Raw genomic sequence first — 18683 nt, 5'->3', positions numbered from 1 at the left:
TTCTTTTTGACCCACCTCCTAGAGAAATGGAAAAAAAAAAATAAACAAATGAGACCTAATGAAACTTCAAAGCTTTTGCACAGCAAAGGAAACCATAAACAAGCCAAAAAGAAAACCTTCAGAATGGGAGAAAATATTTGCAAATGAACAACTGACAAAGGATTAATGTCCAAAATTTACAAGCAGCTCAACATTAAAAAAACAAAGAACCCAATCCAAAATTGGGCAGAAGACCTAAATAGACATTTCTCCAAAGAAGATATACAGATTGCCAACAGACACATGAAAGAATGCTCAACATCATTAATCATTAGAGAAATGCAAATCAAAACTACAATGAGATATCATCTCACACCGGTCAGAATGGCCATCATCAAAAAATCTACAAACAATAAATGGTGGAGAGGGTGTGGAGAAAAATGGACTCTCTTGCACTGTTGGAGGGAATGTACATTGATACAGCCCCTATGGAGAACAGTATGGACATTCCATAAAAAATAATAATAGAACTACCATACGACCCAGCAATCCCACTACTGGGCATATACCCTGAGAAAACCATAATTCAAAAAGAGTTATGTACCAAAATGTTCATTGCAGCTCTATTTACAATAGGCAGGACAGGAAGCAACCTAAGTGTCCATCAACAGATGAATAGATAAAGAAGGTGTGGCAAATATATACAATGGAATATTACTCAGCCATAAAAAGGAAAAAACTGAATTATTTATAGTGAGGTGGATGGACCTCTAGACTGTCATACAGATTTAAGTATGTCAGAAAGAGAAAAACAAAAACCATATGCTAACACATATTTATGGAATTTAAAAAAAAGAAAAAAGAAAAAGAAATTGATGTGAAAACCTAGAGGCAGGACAGGAATAAAGACGAAGACTTAGAGAATGGACTTGAGGACACGGCGATGGGGATGCATAAGCTGGGACAAAGTGAGAGTGTGGCATGGACCTATATACATTACCGAATGTAAAATAGATAGCTATTGGGAAGCAGCCGCATAGCACAGGAAGATTAGCTTGGTGCTTTGTGACCATCTAGAGGGTTGGGATATGGAGGGTTGGAGGGAGATGCAAGAGGGAGTAGATATGGGGGATATATGTGTATGTATAGCTGATTCACTTTGTTATAAAGCAGAAACTAACACACCATTGTAAAGCAGTTATACTACAATAAAGATGTTTAAAAAAAAAGTGTAGGCTGGTAGAAGAAGATACCAAATAATAGAATACACATTTAATATTTCCACACCAGTAGAGGGATAAAAAATGAAATGTGGAAATTCAAACCATAATTGAATACATAAGAAGGTAAAATATAGAACAAAATAAACCAAGTGGGACACAGAGAATGAATATAAGGAGCAATAATACATCAGTAACCATAATAGATGTAACTGCAATAAGCACTCTAGTTAAAGACAAAACTTACCATCATGGATTCATTAAAAAAATAAAAGAAAACTGTTTTTTGTCTAAAAGCAACACACTTGAGATGTATATCTTGAATGCCTAAATGTGCAAAGTAAGATAAAGATATACCAGACAGAAATATTAGTCAAAAGAAAGTGTAGATTTATTAATATCAGAAAAAAATAGAGTTTTAACCTAAATGATGACTAGAGATAAAGAGATTTCATATATAATGATAAATGTTTATCAGGAAGATGTAATATTCTAAACCTATATGTATACATTATATAATAATGTTGTGTAAAAATATTTTAAAACTGTAAAGAGCATTTAATAAATCTACCAAATAGTGGCAAATAATATTTTAGTATTATTATATATAAACATACTTTTCTACTATTTGATAGATGAAGCAAAATCAATAAAATAGAGAATATATAAAAAGCACAATTAAGAAGATTAACATGAATATAGAAAACTTTGCAGCCAACTGTTGGACAAAAGACATTTTCAAGCAAATACATTTTTTTAATGAATATTGGTTAATTCCAAGTTCATACCACCAACCTCAAGCTATTTCAAAGTGTGATATCATACAGACTACAGTCTTTCTCCAAAAAGTGATTAAAGGAGAAATTAATAAGAAAAGAAAGATTGGAAAAATAACATATGTTTGCAAATAAAAAAATATGTTCCTGAAAAATATGTGGGCAGAAGAAATGATAAAAGATGAAGAAGATAATTAAAACTGAAAAATAACAAAAATACTATGTGTCAAGCTGGTGAAATTCCGATAAAGTCGTTTTTAAAGGAATATTTATAGCTTTAAATGTTTGTATGATAAAAGAAAAGATGGTTGAAATTAGTGAGTTAAACTCGACCAAATAAGTAAAAAAGACCCATTAAATCTCTAGATTTAACGCAATCTCTATCAAATATCCATGGTATTTTTCAGAGAACTAGAACAAATAATCCTAAGATCATATAGAACCACAGAAGACACCAAAGTGCCAAAGCAATCATGAGAAAAAACAACAAAATTGAATATATCACACTCCCAGACTTCAGGCTAGACACAAAACTATAGTATGGTATTGGCATAATAACAGATATATAGAACAATGGAACAGAATGGATGGCTTGGAAATAAACCCACACACTTATAGTCAGTTAATCTGAGACAAAGGAAGCAAGAATATACAATGGAGAAAAGACAGCATTTTCAATAAATGGTGCTAAGAAAATGGGACAGCTACATTTACAAGAATGAAATTAGAACATTTCCTCATACCTTATACAAAAATAAACTCAAAATGTATTAAAGACCTAAATGAAAGACCTGAAACCATAAAAATCCTAGAAGAGAACATAGGCAGAGCACTCCTTGACATAAATAGTAACAATATTTGTTTGATCTGTCTCCTAAGGCAAAAGAAATAAGAGCAAAAGTAAACAAATGGGACCTAATTAAACTTAAAAGCTTTTGCACAGGAAAGGAAACCATCAACAAAACAAAAAGACAACTTACTGAATGAAAGAAAATGTTTGCAAATGATATGATCGACAAGGGGTTAATATCCAAAATACATAAACAGCTCATACAACTCAATATAAAAAAAAAGGCAATCCAATCAAAAACTGGAAAGAAGCTTCTGACAGATATTTTTCCAAAAAAGACATGCAGATGGCCAACAGGCACATGAAGAGATGCTCAATATGGCTAATTATTAGAGAAATGAAAATCAAACCCACAAGGGGATATCACCTCACACCTGTCAGAATGGCTATAATCAAAACGTCTACAAATAGCAAATGTTGGAGAAGATGTGGAGAAAAGAGAACCCTCCTACACTATTGGTGGGAAAGTAAATTGGTGCAGCCACTCTGGAAAACAGTATGGAGGTTCCTCAAAAAACTAAAAATTGAACTATCATATGATCCAGCAATTTGATCCCTGGGTATATATCTGGAAAAAATGAAAACACTAATTCAAAAGGATACATGCACCCCAACATTCACAGCAGCTCTATTTACAGTAGCCAAGATATGGAAGCACCCAAGTGTCAATCTACAGATGAATGGATATAGAAGATGTGCCATATATATATATATATATATATATATATATATATATATATATATATATATATTCCTATGTACATAGCAGTATTAGCCATAAAAAGAATTAAATTCTGCCATTTGCAGCAACACGGATGGATCCAGAGAATATTATGCTTAGTGAAACAAAGTCAGATGGAGAAAGACAGATACTGTATGAAATCACTTATACATGGATTCTAAAATATAATACAAATGAATGTATATACAAAACAGAAACAAACTCACAGATATAGAAAAAAAAACTTGTAGTTACCAGAAGGGAGAGGGAAAGGAGGAGGGACAAATCAGGGGCATGGGAATAAAAGACAAAAACTACTATGTATAAAATAAGTAAGCAAAAAGGATATATTGTACAGCACAGATAACTATAGCCATTATCTTGTAATAATTTTAACGGAGTATAATCTATAAAAATACTGAATCACTATGCTGTACACCTGAAACTGATATAAAACTGTAAATCAACAATACTTCAATAAAATAAAAAAGAAGAGCGGAATGAACTTAAATATTGAAAGAAAATAATAAAAATATAAGAATAATATTGTTCATTGGACACTTATAACAATAAATTTATTTGCTCATCATTGTGCACAATATTAAAAATATAGGAAAAAAATGATAGATTTGTTTATTTCTTCCTATTTGCAACATTTTAGAAAATACCATTTTATTAGTAATCCTACATACAAGAAAACTGAGTAAACTTTGAATGCTGATGGTACGGGTACTGCAATTAGATAGGAGAAACTTTTTTTCCAAGTATTATTTTGCTCTTACAAACTGATTTAATTTGATTAATCTTGTGCCAAAACTTTCCATATTCTACAATGCTTTATTTTAAAAACTCATGTATATCGCAGCAACATGGATGGATCTAGAGATTATCATATTGAGTGAAATAAGTCAGAGAAAGACAAATGTCATATGATATAACATATGTAGAATCTTAAAAAATGGTACAAATGAACTTATCTATAAAACATAAACAGAGTTACAGATGTAGAAAACAAACTTATGGTTACCAGGGGGTAAGGTGGGGGAAGGGATAAAGGGAGATTGGGATTGACACACACACATTACTATATATAAAATAGATAACTAATAAGGGCCTACTCTATAGCACAGGGAACTCTACTCAATACTCTGTAATGGCCTATATGGGAAAAGAATCTAAAAAAGAGTGGATATATGTATATGTAAAACTGATTCACTTTGCTATACACCTGAAACTAACACAACATTGTAAATCAACTAGACTCCAATAAAAATGTTTAAAAAAAACTAAGAAAAACTGAAAAAAAAATATCATGTACAGTTTTAAACTTTCTCTGAAGCTTTATCATCTTTTATATCTTGCTCTTCAGTACCTTTATAATGATTTTCATAATATGTTTTCAGGGGCTTATTCAAAGGATCTAAACAGAAATTGATCAACACCTATAACTATATTACAACGTAGACTCACAATGCTTAAAAATAACTATATAAAAAATTATGTATGCATTCATGTATTACAAGTCAGTTGTAACTTTTTATGTATAAAATCTGTTTATGCTACAAAAGAGTTTCATTTAGTTTTCATTGTGAGTATTGCAACATCCTGGACAACTCCATACCCATGATACTTGTAACAACACTCAATTATCAGGGAGTTGAAACTTTCTTAACTGCATTTGCTTTTCCACCAAAACTCAAAGTGTGTATGAGTCATTCCATATGAATTAGTCAAAGATGAAGGATAAAAATCATTTAATAACTAGTAAAAAACAAAAATTGATATTATTACAATCTTGGTCTGGGAAGACTTTTAAGGTTAGCATTCCAGACAGAATCCAGAAATTAATAGATTTATTCATTTCACTTCTTAATAATTTTAAATTCTATAACCAAACAAACAATATGATAAAAGGAATTTTATGTCTTCCTTTTTAATCCTTACATGTGTAATTTCGTTTTCTTGCCTTAACATGCTACTATTTCCACCAAAATGTTAAAAAAAGAAGAGGACTGGTGGACATACTTGGTTTTTTACCTATCTCAAAGGAAATACTTTCAGAATTACCCTAATGATAATGGTATTTGCACTAATTTTTGTTGCTTCTCTTTATAAGATTAATACTCTTCTATTCCTAGTTTGCTCAGGCTTTGTTGTTGTTAAATCATTAATAGATTTTTTTTCTTGATTTAACTGAGATACTCGTCTAATGGTGCTTGTATATATGTACACATACATATACACACAAACATATATACATAATATATCATACATATATACACATATCCATGCATATATCTGCCCTTGAAATATATATATATTATTTATATATTTACAGATAGATAGATACATACATACATACATACAGAGGCATATGTATTTGCATTTAGTTTGGTAATGTGGGGAGGATTTTACATACATATTCAAGTGTGAGTCTGGGTTAAATTTTTCCTTTCTTACACTGTTCTTGTCATCAGGATGGCTATCAAGGTTTTGCTAGCCATATAAATAGGAGAGTGTATCTTTTATTTTATTCTCTGGAAGACTTTATATTAGATTACACTTAATTCTTATTTGATTGTTGGGTAGAACTCACTGATGAAGCCATCTGAGGCTGGATTTCATTGTTGAAAAAATTTTGACTAATAATTCAATTAAATAGTAATTTGATTTCTTTAGTGGTTATAGGAGCATTCAAGCTTTTTATTTCTTCTCAAATAAGAACTTAGTAAGTAATATTTTGTAGTAATTTGCCCATTTCATTTACAGTTTTAAAGTTATTGGCATAATGTTCAAAATGTTCTTTTGGTTCCTAAAGTATCTATGGTTATAATAATCGTTTTATTCTAAATATTAGTTAATTGTGCTTTCTCTGTTATTCTCTTTTCTCTTGATCTCTTTTCACCCATTCCTCTATTTTTCTAAATTGTTTCAAGTACCAACTTTGTCCATACTTTATACAATACCATGATATTTTATCTTTTATTTATTACTTCCTCCTTTATGTACTTTTTCATTTATTTTATTGCTCTTTTTCTAGTCTCTTTATGTGGATGTCAATCTCATTAGTTTTGGGTATTTCTTATTTCCTAATATGAGCATTTAGGTCTGTGAATTTCCTTCTAAGTACTGCTTTAGGTGAATCTTACAGGTTTGGTATTCTCAGTATTTTTGTTATAATTGAAAATAATTTCTAATTTTAATCACAATATCTTCTTGAATGAATTGGATATTTGATGTATATTTCTCAATTTTAAAATGTGTGGGATTTTTCTAGTTATCCATATGATACTGACTTTTAACTTAATTTCAGTGTGTCTGAGTACATAATTTGTATTATGTCAACCCTTTTAGACCATTTACCATTTCTTTTAAAATTACATCTTTCAAAAAATTCCTGGAGTTTGAGTAATTTCCATTATAAAATTTCTGAGCTATTTTATTAATCAAACAAGAATAAAAAACAAAGTGAATTATATTTGAAAGAAAATGAACCTTTGCATCTGAGATTAAAGGAGAACTCTTGATGGGATAAACTACCTTCTCTCCTGCAGTGACAGAAACTCTCCAAATGCAGTGTGTATAAGATGGGTAGCCATTTGGAAATCCTGGGGAGGAAAGGTTGCCATTGGATTCTTGTAGGGTTTCTCCACATGCTGAAAGAAAAAAAAATTTTTTGATTTTTTTAAAAGATGAAAAAGATAAGATTTTTCTCTAATTTTTATGAAAGACATTGGACTCATAAATAAAATCTCCAGTCTTTTGGTGTTAGACAAGAATATATATTTGTATTTTATAAAACAATTTTCCTTTCTAAGTAATTTCTCTTTCTTACTTAATTCTTTCTTACTAGAATTTCAGTATACTTAATCAGATTACTATAGCTAACCATATAACAAGATAATGAGATAAATAACCTGAAGAACCACAAAGTTCTTCCTCATGGAAACCTTTCTCATTCATTCTCAAGAAGCCAGAAGCCAACTTATACGTCACCCATATTTAGCTTCAGGCCAGTGAATACCTAGTTGATGTGGCTCCGGGACCATACGAAATATTCCATTAGTATATTTGGTATAGAGTGAGGTTAATTTCAATAATGAATACCATATCAAGGTTGAAAAAAGAAATCTTAAATAATAATGAATAAATAATCAATAAGAGGTGCCAAAATGTCAAGCACAATGAAAATTTTTTTTCAAAATAAACTGGAAAAAAATTGAAAGATAAAAACATCACGGAAGACACAAATTTTTAAATAAGATGTAGACATTTATTTATTCTCTGTTTTCTGTCAATCATAAGTAAAAATTACTGGAAAAGCAATTATATTTTCCTCTTACTAAGCCTTTCTAATTTCTTGGAAGTGATTACCAGTCATCTGAAATAGCAAATAATAATCAGCTACACAGCCTCAAGATCTGTGTGATTGATATCTATAGGCCATTTCAACAAAGGCAAGAACAGAGCACAATTAACTCTGTTTCAGCCAAGGTTTGTAGTTAGAAGCATTCTATAATAGATTTCCTTGTTGTTTTTGCAAGACATGGTATGAGCCACATGAACCTAGGCTGCCTTAAGTATCCTTAATTCAAGAATAATTCCTATACTGTAGCCAGTTTATATAAAGATTTATATAAACATGTTTATAACCTTCACTCAACAATTAGAAAGAACAGCTCCTTCCCTCTGAAGGAGACTGAAATAAAAACTGATATACTACCATATTATAGAAGCATAGCTCCCAGCAAGTGAACTCTTGTGTCATCAAATCAATAAATTATAAATGGTTCTGCATATCTTGATTTAAATGAAGAAACAAAGATGATGGCTTTGAAAACATAAAATAGAGCTGTAAAAACAGTCTGATAAGATATAAATGTTTATTTAGAAACACAGATATTATGTTTGCACAACAAAATAAATTTAAAGTAAGAGCAAGCAGTGTTTATTCTGATGAATAGGCAGATAAAAGCAACTTCAGAATGAAACAGAAATGCTCAAGGTAAAAAATATATAATCAGCCCTTTCCAAGAATCATTTAAGGATACTGGTAAATGTGACATTACAAGAACCCTTAGAAAAAGGGTTAAGATTTATTAATGCAAACAATGTGCTTCTAACTAGGATCAGTTTAGATGCTAAATAGTCATTTGGGAATTGAGTGTGTTTCAAAGAAAAAAAGCTGCAATTTACAGTAGTTTAGAAATAAATTTTGAAATAATTGAAAACTCCACTAAGCCACATAGAATGCTGGTACTGGATTTCCTAAAGTGGAATTTAAAAAATTAAATATATTTGACTCATAAATGTAAACAAACACTATGGTTCTGATAAAAAAGATAAAAAACTCTCTAAAATGTAAAATACAGAATATAATTCAAAAATTAAGTAAATCTATTATATAGCACCTGCTTATAATTCAAGAAGTACAAACAATATTGTCAAGTTGTGATAATCATTTGTGCATTTTCTTCAATAAGTGTGGCTGTCCCAGGCTACATGATCACTATTTCAGAAAATTTCATCAATTTTCCTGGCCATTTGTTGATTCATGCGAAGATATATAAAAAAACTTTAATATTAAAAGAACTAAAGGAAAATTAGCAAGGGAAAGATGGTACTACTAAGTTAAATACATAGTCTGTCCATTTACTCAGAAAGCTATGTGGATGAGAAAAGAGAAGTTGAGTCATGGCATTACCCCTTGTTAATTATGTCATACAAGCAAGTCTCAAAACCTTCAACTTCAGTTTTCTCTTCTGTAAAGTGGCTATCTTATTAATATGTACTTCATAAAGTTGTTTTGTAGGAGTCAAGTATTGTGATGCCCAAAGTTCTCTTTTTAACCCTTAGATACCTCTGACACATGTAGGAAGGCTGTGCGCTTAATTGTTAGAATATATCTTTGAGCTACAAAATGCAGTCTTATTTAAGAGAAAAAAGGCATAAAGAAATATACAAAGGCAAATTATTATCACTCTCCTAATCAAAATTACTCTAAAATGAAACATAATTCATAAGTTAAACTTCTATCTCTCTAGGCAGATGTCATGATCTTATATGTACAAAATTATAAAGATTCCACAGACAAAAAAAAATACTGTTAGAGGTAATAAAAAATACTCAACAAAATTACAGAATACAAAATCAACTCACAAAATCAGTTGCATAAACTAACAACAAACAATATGAAAAGGAAATTAAGAAAACAACCCCATTTATAAGAACACCAAAAAGAATAAAATATTTAGGAATAAGCTTAACCAATAAGTCAAAAGATATGTAAGGTGAAAACTACAAAACATTGCTGAAAGAAATTTAAAGAGACAAAGAAATGTGTTCATGGATTGGAAGACTTAATATTGTTAAAATGTTATCCTTACTACCCAAAGCAATCTACAGATTAAGTGCACTCCCTATCGAATTCCCAGTGGCATTTTTTGCAGAAATGGGGAGAAGTGTTTTAAAATTCATATAGAACCACAAACCCTAAATAGCCAAAACAACCTTGAGAAAAAAGAACAAAGCTGGAAGCCTCACACTTCTTGACTTCAAAACATATTACAAATCTACAGTAATTAAGAATATGGTACTGGCATAAGAGAGACTTATAGACCAATGGGACAGAATAAAGAGCCAAAAATAAACCCACACCTAAACAGTAAAATGGGATCTTCAGCAAGGGTGCCAAGACTATACAACATGGAAAGGATAGCCTCTTGAATAAATGGTGTTGGGGAAATTAGATATACACATACAAAAGAATGAAATTGGACCCTTTTCTTTCGTTATACACAAAAATTAACTCAAAGTGGATTAAAGAGTTAAAAGGAAGACCCAAAATTGTAAAATTCCTAGAAGAAAAAACATATGTGAAAAGTTCCATAACTGTGATCTTGGCAATGATTGCTCAGATATTGGCACTAAAAGTACAGGCTTTAAAAGCAAAAATAGACAAGGGGGACTACATCAAACTAAAAAGCTTCTGTGCAGTGAAGGAAACAATCAATAGAGTGAAAAGCAATCTTCGGAATGGAAGAAAACATATGCAAATCATGCATCTCATAAGGGGTTACTATCCAAAATATATAAGGAACTCTTACAACTCAATAGCGAAAAAACAAACAAAGAACAACAGACCCCAAATAACCAAATTTTAAAATGGGCAAAGGACTTGAATAGACAGTTCAAAGAAGACATACAAATGACCAATAGATACATGAAAAAAATGCTCAACATCACTAATCATCAGGGGAATGCAAATCAAAACCACAATGAGATATCACCTCACACCTGTTAAGATGGCCATTATCAAAAAACAGGAAATAACAAGTGCTGGTGAGGATGTGGAGAAATTGGAACCACTTTAACTGTTGGTAGGAAATTAAAATGGTGCAGTCACTGTGGAAAACAGTATGAGTTTCCTCAGCTATTATAAATAGAACTACCAAATTATCCAGCAATTCTACTTCTGGATATTGATGCAAAAGAACTGAAAACAGAATCTTGAAGAAATACATACACTCACATATTCACTGAAGCATTATTCAGAGTAGCCGAGAGATAGAAACAAACTAAATGTCCATCACTGGATGAATGAATAAAGAAAATGTGGTATATACATACAATGGAATATTATTCAGCCTTAAAACAGAAAGAAATCTGTCATGTGCTAACAACATGGATAAACCCTGAGGACACTATTCTAAGTGCAATAAGCCAGTCACACACAGAAGGACAAATACTGCAGGTTTCTAAAGTAGTTAGACTCAAAGAGGTGGAAAGTAAAATGGTGGTTGCCAGAGTTTGGGAGGACAGGAACAGGGAGATGCTGTTCAATAGGTATAGAGTTTCAGTTTCAGTCATGCAAGCTGGAAAAGTTCTAGAGATCTGCTGTAAAGCAATGTGTATATAGTTAACAGGACTGTATTGTGCAATTAGAAATTTGTAAATAGGACAGGTCTAATGTTATGTGTGTTTCACCAAAGTTAAAAAATAGCTAATAATAAAAAGTTCTTTATTCTATGATCCATCTCACTTTTGCATCACATGATTCTAGTGTAACTTACCTCTTCCAGGACAGAAAATTGTGTTTGAATTGTATAAATGCTACTTTGATTGTGTGTGGCTGAGAAATTATTACAAATTCTTGTGTTATTAACAATATGGTTAAATATACTGCTGATTGTATTTACATCTACAGATATTTTCCCAAGCAAATGTCTGCAACATCCACCATATATCAAAGATTGAGAATCCTTTTTCCATTTTTTTTATAAGAACACATTTATAATGTTACTAACTCTAAATAAAACAGACTATAATGTATTATAAAAATCTCTTCCCCAAAAATCTTGATAAACTCTAGAGTAGGGGAAGAAATAAAACTATATCTAATCAACTTAGCACTACCTAGTTAACTTTTTCATACATCCATGGCTCCCTTAAACTTTTTTTTTTTTTTTTTTTTTTGCGGTACGCGGGCCTCTCACTGTTGTGGCCTCTCCCGTTGCAGAGCACAGGCTCCGGACGCGCAGGCTCAGCGGCCACGGCTCACGGGCGCAGCCGCTCCGCGGCATGTGAGATCTTCCTGGACCAGGGCACGAACCCGTGTCCCCTGCATCGGCAGGCGGACTCTCAACCACTGCGCCAGCAGGGAAGCCCTCTCTTAAACTTTTATATGTAATAAATAAAATTTAGATTTAAAATTATTTTAAGATAAGGAATGTTAAAAGAAATCCCAAGTCATCTGAGCCATAATGGTGAGATTAATTACTGAAATATTTTAAAATCTATTTCAATAGTAACTCCCTAGCCAAGTTTGAATCATCTTTGAAGATGAAGCACAAATACCAACTCCAAGAAGCCTTCCTCATTCCAGGGTGCAGCTCAGTTTAGGCACCCCTCTCAGAACTGCTTTAGCATCCTTTACTGATGAGATTTACTTCCTCAACAAGTAATATTGTCTGTATAATCCCACAGATAATTGGCTATTTGTGTGTATAATCTGTGCTTCCTTCTCTGTGGCTATAATATCTGGTGCAGTACTTTTCCCATATTAAAGCAACTATTTCATTCATACAACAACTACTTATTGAGCACCTAACTTATATCTGATTCAGAATACCCTGAGGAAAAAGCCTAACTCCAATCCTAAAGATTATACTCTAATTATACTCTAATGTGGGAAATGACAAGTAAATTGATGATTATAGGAGTAAGACATAAGGCCAGAATCAAATAAAGTATTTAGCAACATGGGATTCCTGGGAGACCAGTGGGTTTTTAAGTAGGAGGTTACAAAGGAGCCAAATTCTGAATATGAGTTAGGATTTAGCCAGGAGGCAGTTAAGAGTTTTCTGGCTGGAGGAAGAAGCAAGAGGCAAGCTTACTGTAGTGTCAGGGGCTGAATGAAGTAGAGGTGAGAAACTAGGTTGTAAGGGAAATACCTAGAGAAGAGCCTGGGGGAAGAGACAGGGGAAAATCTTGAAGGAGACATTGAGAAGGAAATCAGCCTTTATCCTAAAATAAGCAGAATAAAATTTACATATTGAAAAGTCACTTGAACAGCAGTGTGGCCAGAGAACTAAAGAGATGTAAGGATGGAGGGAAGAGCTTACTTAGGAAGCATTGAAGCAATCCAGACAAAAGATGAGGATCCCTAGGATAGGGGATTCACTTCAAGAACGTGAGATCGATACCAAGAAGGCAGCAGGACTGACTAGTTGTGGGAAGTGAGGCAAAAGGAGGAAGTAAGTAAGGATGCCCTCCAGGTTGTGGTTTGGGAAGATCTATGTGTGGTACCATCAACTGAACTAAGGAATGTTTTATGGGAGAAGAATAAATGGGTCCATGAACAAGTGGGAAAATAGCTAAATTCTTTTTGCTTGTTGGCAATATATTTTAGCCAAGAATTGTACATAAGCACACATATCAAGAGTATTCTGGCTGGAATCTCAGAGCATTATATAAGGAATTAAAGAGATTAATATTTTAGGTAACTAAAAAGAACCTCATATTAATTAAAAAATAAATTTAATGTACGAGTGTTTAGAAAGTTTCTAGTATTCGAATTCCATGAACACTGAAACTGGTCCTACATCCCTACAACCACACAGATGTGCATCCATAGACGTGGATATACTGTATGTTTAACAACACTTTTAAATTTGTAAACATAGATTTGTATGTGGGTTCATGTGTGAATACACATACACTTTTATATAATAATGAACATTCTAATCCTCAGAAGCTCCTTTATTTTTAGATATTAATTTACTTTATTTTTTCCTAGTTTTATTATGTTACTTGACATTTAATTAAAGAAGATTTACTGAGAGAATATTATGTTTGACAGTTGACATAAGTATGAAGTAGTTATAAGCCAAAAGTTCATGGGACCACAGAAAAACTATATCAAGAGAAAATGCAAATAAAGACAAGAGACTGTATTAGAAGAGTTCAGCTTCAGGAGTTTAGAAATTAAAAAAGAAAGTAATCCTAAAATTAGATCCAAGTAGAGAAGAATACATTTAGAAAATGAGAGTCACAAGAAAAAGAAGGCCCCCCCAAAAGAGAGAGAACAAGAGAACAAATGAATCATTTATGAAGAGAAGAAGATGCACCACCACTCACACACCCCAGAGAGGATCTCTTTCACAAGCAGATTGCTGATTACCGGGATAAAGGGAAGACAAGACCATTCTCTGCCCCATGAAGACATTTCTATATGTTAATGAGCAAATATGACACTTGTTAATGAATCAGCTAGCCCTCTCTTGTACTCTACAAAGAAAGTTTCCTGGACTGGGACCAATAATCACAGTAAACTTAGTTAATATAACTTCCCAATAATTAAATATATATATAAATAAAATTTAAGCAAAGCCTATGCAAAACTTCAATGATTAATATACCCATCTTATCTCTGAATGTCTGCACAAATTATCAGAATAGCAGCCAGTTAAAACTTTATTAGTGGGATTCCCTGGTGGCGCAGTGGTTGAGAGTCCGCCTGCCGATGCAGAGGATGTGGGTTCGTGCCCCGGTATGGGAAGATCCCACATGCCGCAGAGCGGCTGGGCCCGTGAGCCATGGCCACTGAGCCTGTGTGTCCCGAGCCTGTGGTCCGCAATAGGAGAGGCCACAAGAGTGGCCTGTGTACCAAAAAAAAAAAAAAAAAAACTTTATTAGTTATTTTACCACTTGTGATCTTAGTATCTGGAACAAAAAGCGAATTCCATAGGTATTAGTTTCCATAAACAAAAAAATTTGGGAAAAGCTGTGTTAAGCATGTATCTTTTATTGTTTGTGTGTGTGTCGTACATGGGCCTCTCACTGCTGTGGCCTCTCCCGTTGCGGAGCACAGACTCTGGACTTGCAGGCTCAGTGGCCATGGCTCACGTGACCAGCCGCTCCGCGGCATGGGGGATTCTCCCGGAACGGGACACGAACCCTTGTCCCCTGCATCGGCAGGCAGACTCTCAACCACTGTGCCACCAGGGAAGCCCAAGCATGTATCTTTGATATAAGCTATTTCAAGAATTTTGAGTATATAGGAGGTGCATAGAGTAATAAGTATTTCCAGTTTGGAAGCAGAATCTTTTCTTTCTTGGACCAGTAAGGCATTAGTGTTTTCTTGGTACATTGTTATTAAGACCTTCCTTTAAGTGGTTGACAGTCCACCTGCCGATGCAGGGGACACGGGTTCGTGTCCCGGTCCGGGAAGATCCCACGTGCCGCAGAGTCTGGGCCCGTGAGCCATGGCCGCTGAGCCTGCGCGTCCAGAGCCTGTGCTCCGCAACGGGAGAGGCCACAACAGTGAGAGGCCCGCGTACCGAAAAAAAAAAAAAATTGTGGCTTATTCATCTGTAAGAGCACTATCAGACACAATTATGCTTCTGAGTTTGGGTGGTGCAATACCTGGACATCTGTACAGCTTTCTTGCCTGTGCAATATCTCCTTTGCTTAAACGGGTTCGCTGACCAATTGCTGGACGTATGCCATTATCATCACGTGAGGGGAGAATGGTATCCAGAAACATCCCCCTGAAAAAAGTCAGAAGCAAGTCACACATAAGTCACCACATTAAAACACATATATTCCTTACAAATATGTTGTTTTTTCAAACTCAAACCAATCAAAGGAGAAATATATCAGTGTTAAGATTTAAAGAGTGTGTCAGACCTTCAAAACACTTTCATCAAAGTAGAAGAAAATTGTGTGTTAAATGTGTATGGCTAATATAAAGTCAGTGATGGCATTCACTTTTTCCTTAAAAATGTATATAATTTGTTTTTTAAAATCTAAAATTCTATATAGTCCCTATCAAGTACACTATGGTTCTTGTTTTGGTAGCTCAAGATCTAAAAACACTTAAATTACCAAGTTGTCAAACAATTCTTCCTCATAGAGATCTATTTTCTTAAGAACAGCTTATAATAAATATTTTTTAGATTACTAAACTTGTAAAAGTCAAACAAAACAAGTATGTTAATATTTTTAAATTAAACTATTAATTTAACCTAAGTATTTTTTGAAGTCAAATTATCACAGTATATGTTACAAGAACAAGGAAAAACAAAGAGTGTCAAATTTTAGTAAGTTTAAAGCAAAATAATTTTGTCACACACACATAAATACAAACACACACATATACTATACACTATATGTGTAAAAACTTCATGGTAAAATTTATAAGCAAAAAAAAAAAAAAAAAACAACTAAGCAATGCACTAATAATGCTAAGCTACAGATACTGAGCTTTTTCACACCCAAGGTTGTGATACAAACTTGCTGTGCATGACTAAAAATTGTGAATATAGTAAACTAAAGATACAGTCTAATTTTGCAATGAATATTAACATTTGTAGCTCTAAAGAAAGTAACTGAGCTTAAAAGTTAAATGGATTGAGAGACTATTCTAAATGGTGAGGAAATATTGTATAAAAAGAGACACTTTTTATAAAAGTATTTTAAATTAAGAAATATAATTATTAAAAAAACAAACAAACTTTGAAACCGGGATGAATGATGGGACAGCTTCTTTCCAAAAATTTTAAATGAAAAATTGTATTTAAACTGCAGGTTACAAGAACAATATTTTAGCTCTACTTTTTCTTCCTTTAAGAAATATTTACTGGGAATTCCCTGGTGGTCTAGTGGTTAGGACTCCACGCTTCTACTGCAGGGGGTAGGGGTTTGATCCTTGGTCAGGGAACTAAGATCCTGCATGCCGTGTGGCGTGGCCAAAAAAAAAAAAAAAATTTACTGAGCATTGTTATAGACCTATAGACCTGGATTTATAGCAGTAAATAAAAGAAACAAAAATTCCTCCCCTTAAGATTCTCACATTCTAATGGAGGGAGAAAGACTTTAACAAAGATTGTTAACTGAGATAGTGACAGATACTTTGGAGAAAAATAAGGAAGAGAAGATGGATATTGATTATCCACTGATGGGATAGCTTTTAAAAAGAGTGATCAAAGAAAAGCTCACTTGGAAGTCGACATTTTAGCCAAACATCAAGGAAGTGAAGGTGAGGTAAATGTGGTTAACTGGGAGTAGAGAGTCACAGACAGAAAGAACTTTAAGAAATACAGCAACCCTGAGATGGGAGGATGCTTTGTTTGAGTGTCAAAGTTTAACTTTTAACCTGAGGAAAACTCTTAATATGTGGATGATGGTAAACAGAGGTGTGACATGATCTATAAGTAACTTATGACTTACCTCCCTAGCTTCTAGGTAGGAGTGGTGATCTTTAGATAAAACCCAGATAACTCAAATAGATACTGGAAATCTTTTAAAACAAAATCTAAGTCTCTACAAAACTCAATATGTATACTACCTGAGATGAAGGTAGGGAGGGGGAACTAATCATCAAAAGTGAGAGCTTGCACACACTTAATAAAATACAACTCCAGCTAGGCCAGTGCAACTGAAGGGGATGTTGAGCTATAGGGTAGCACCGAGAAAAGTTATTCTTCAACTTTGCTGCACAAATCAACAGATACATTAAGTAGGTAAGTCCAAATTAGTGAAGTGTTACAACTTCTGCAGTACTTCAGTACTAGTGGAGTATTCATTATTTTCTATTCCTATTTCGAAAAAAAACCCCATAGTTTTTGAAAAATTTTGTTTTTTCCAGTTTTCAAAAAAAATGATTCAATTTTAAAAGGTCAAGGACATCTTGCAGAAGATATATTCAAACTCAGGGGATAGAATGATGAATTTTGGCTCATTTAATCTACGGAGGTAATCTGCCTTCCATTTGTATGGGTGTCAGTCACCCATTCTTTTGATCTTTCTTCGTGGTCAGAAAGTTAACAATTCTCTCCTTCCACAACCAGGCCATTAAGCAATGTAGGCTCTTCCTGAACATTCTTTCAGACAGAACATAGATGGGGTCACTTACTAATCTTCATTTGTTTTACCTACATTAGAAGAGTGAATTAACTGTGCTTTTCATAAAACTTCATAAAATTTTACAATTCTCTTATTAGAAATGGGCAGTTCCAGTTTGCAAGCATGTACATTACAAATTATCTATGCATATAAAGCCCCCTATATGCAGCCCTGTTCTTCCCACAGTAAGTACCTAAATCTGCTCATGGGAAATACTGATGAAAACAACTAAAACTTTTATAGACAATCTGGGTTCAGAATAGAAGAAACTATAAAACTTCAAATACATTAACAACATGAAGGGCAAAACCCACATGTTCATCTAATTGATGCAGAAAAAGCATTTGACAAAATTCAACACACTTTCATGATAAAAGCACTCAACAAACTAGTAATAGAAGGGAACTATCTCAACATAAAAGGTCATATATGAAAAACCTACAGATAACATCACGCTCAATGAAAAACTGAAAACTTTTCATCTAAGATCGGGAAGATGGCAAGGATGTTTGCTCTCACCATTTTTATTCACATAGTATTGAAAGTCCTAGTCAGAGAAATTAGGCAAGACAAAGAGTCAAAAGGTATACATGTTGAAAAGAAAGAAGTAAAGTGATCTCTGTTTGCAGATAACACAATCTTATATGTATAAAATCCTAGTGAGTCCACCCAAAAACTATCAGAACTGATAAATGAATTCAGCAAAGTTGCAGGATACAAAATCAACACTC

General features: G+C 33.1%; 1 protein-coding gene across 4 annotated transcripts in view; it reads right to left on the bottom strand.

The window, feature by feature from the left end:
- Positions 1 to 18683, bottom strand: part of TLL1 (tolloid like 1) — a 261296-nt gene that overhangs the window by 106328 nt on the left and 136285 nt on the right. For all 4 annotated transcript variants that reach the window (XM_073805456.1, XM_033857236.2, XM_073805457.1 and 1 more), the window contains 2 exons: positions 15472 to 15596; positions 7087 to 7202 (listed from right to left, as the gene is read on the bottom strand). In XM_073805456.1, coding sequence (XP_073661557.1) covers positions 7087 to 7202; positions 15472 to 15596 — 241 coding nt within the window. The remainder of the gene's footprint in view (positions 1 to 7086; positions 7203 to 15471; positions 15597 to 18683) is intronic.

This window comes from Tursiops truncatus, chromosome 5 (assembly GCF_011762595.2).
Source record: "Tursiops truncatus isolate mTurTru1 chromosome 5, mTurTru1.mat.Y, whole genome shotgun sequence".
Taxonomy (NCBI): Eukaryota; Metazoa; Chordata; class Mammalia; order Artiodactyla; family Delphinidae; genus Tursiops; species Tursiops truncatus.
This window is presented reverse-complemented; position numbering and strand designations above follow the sequence as displayed.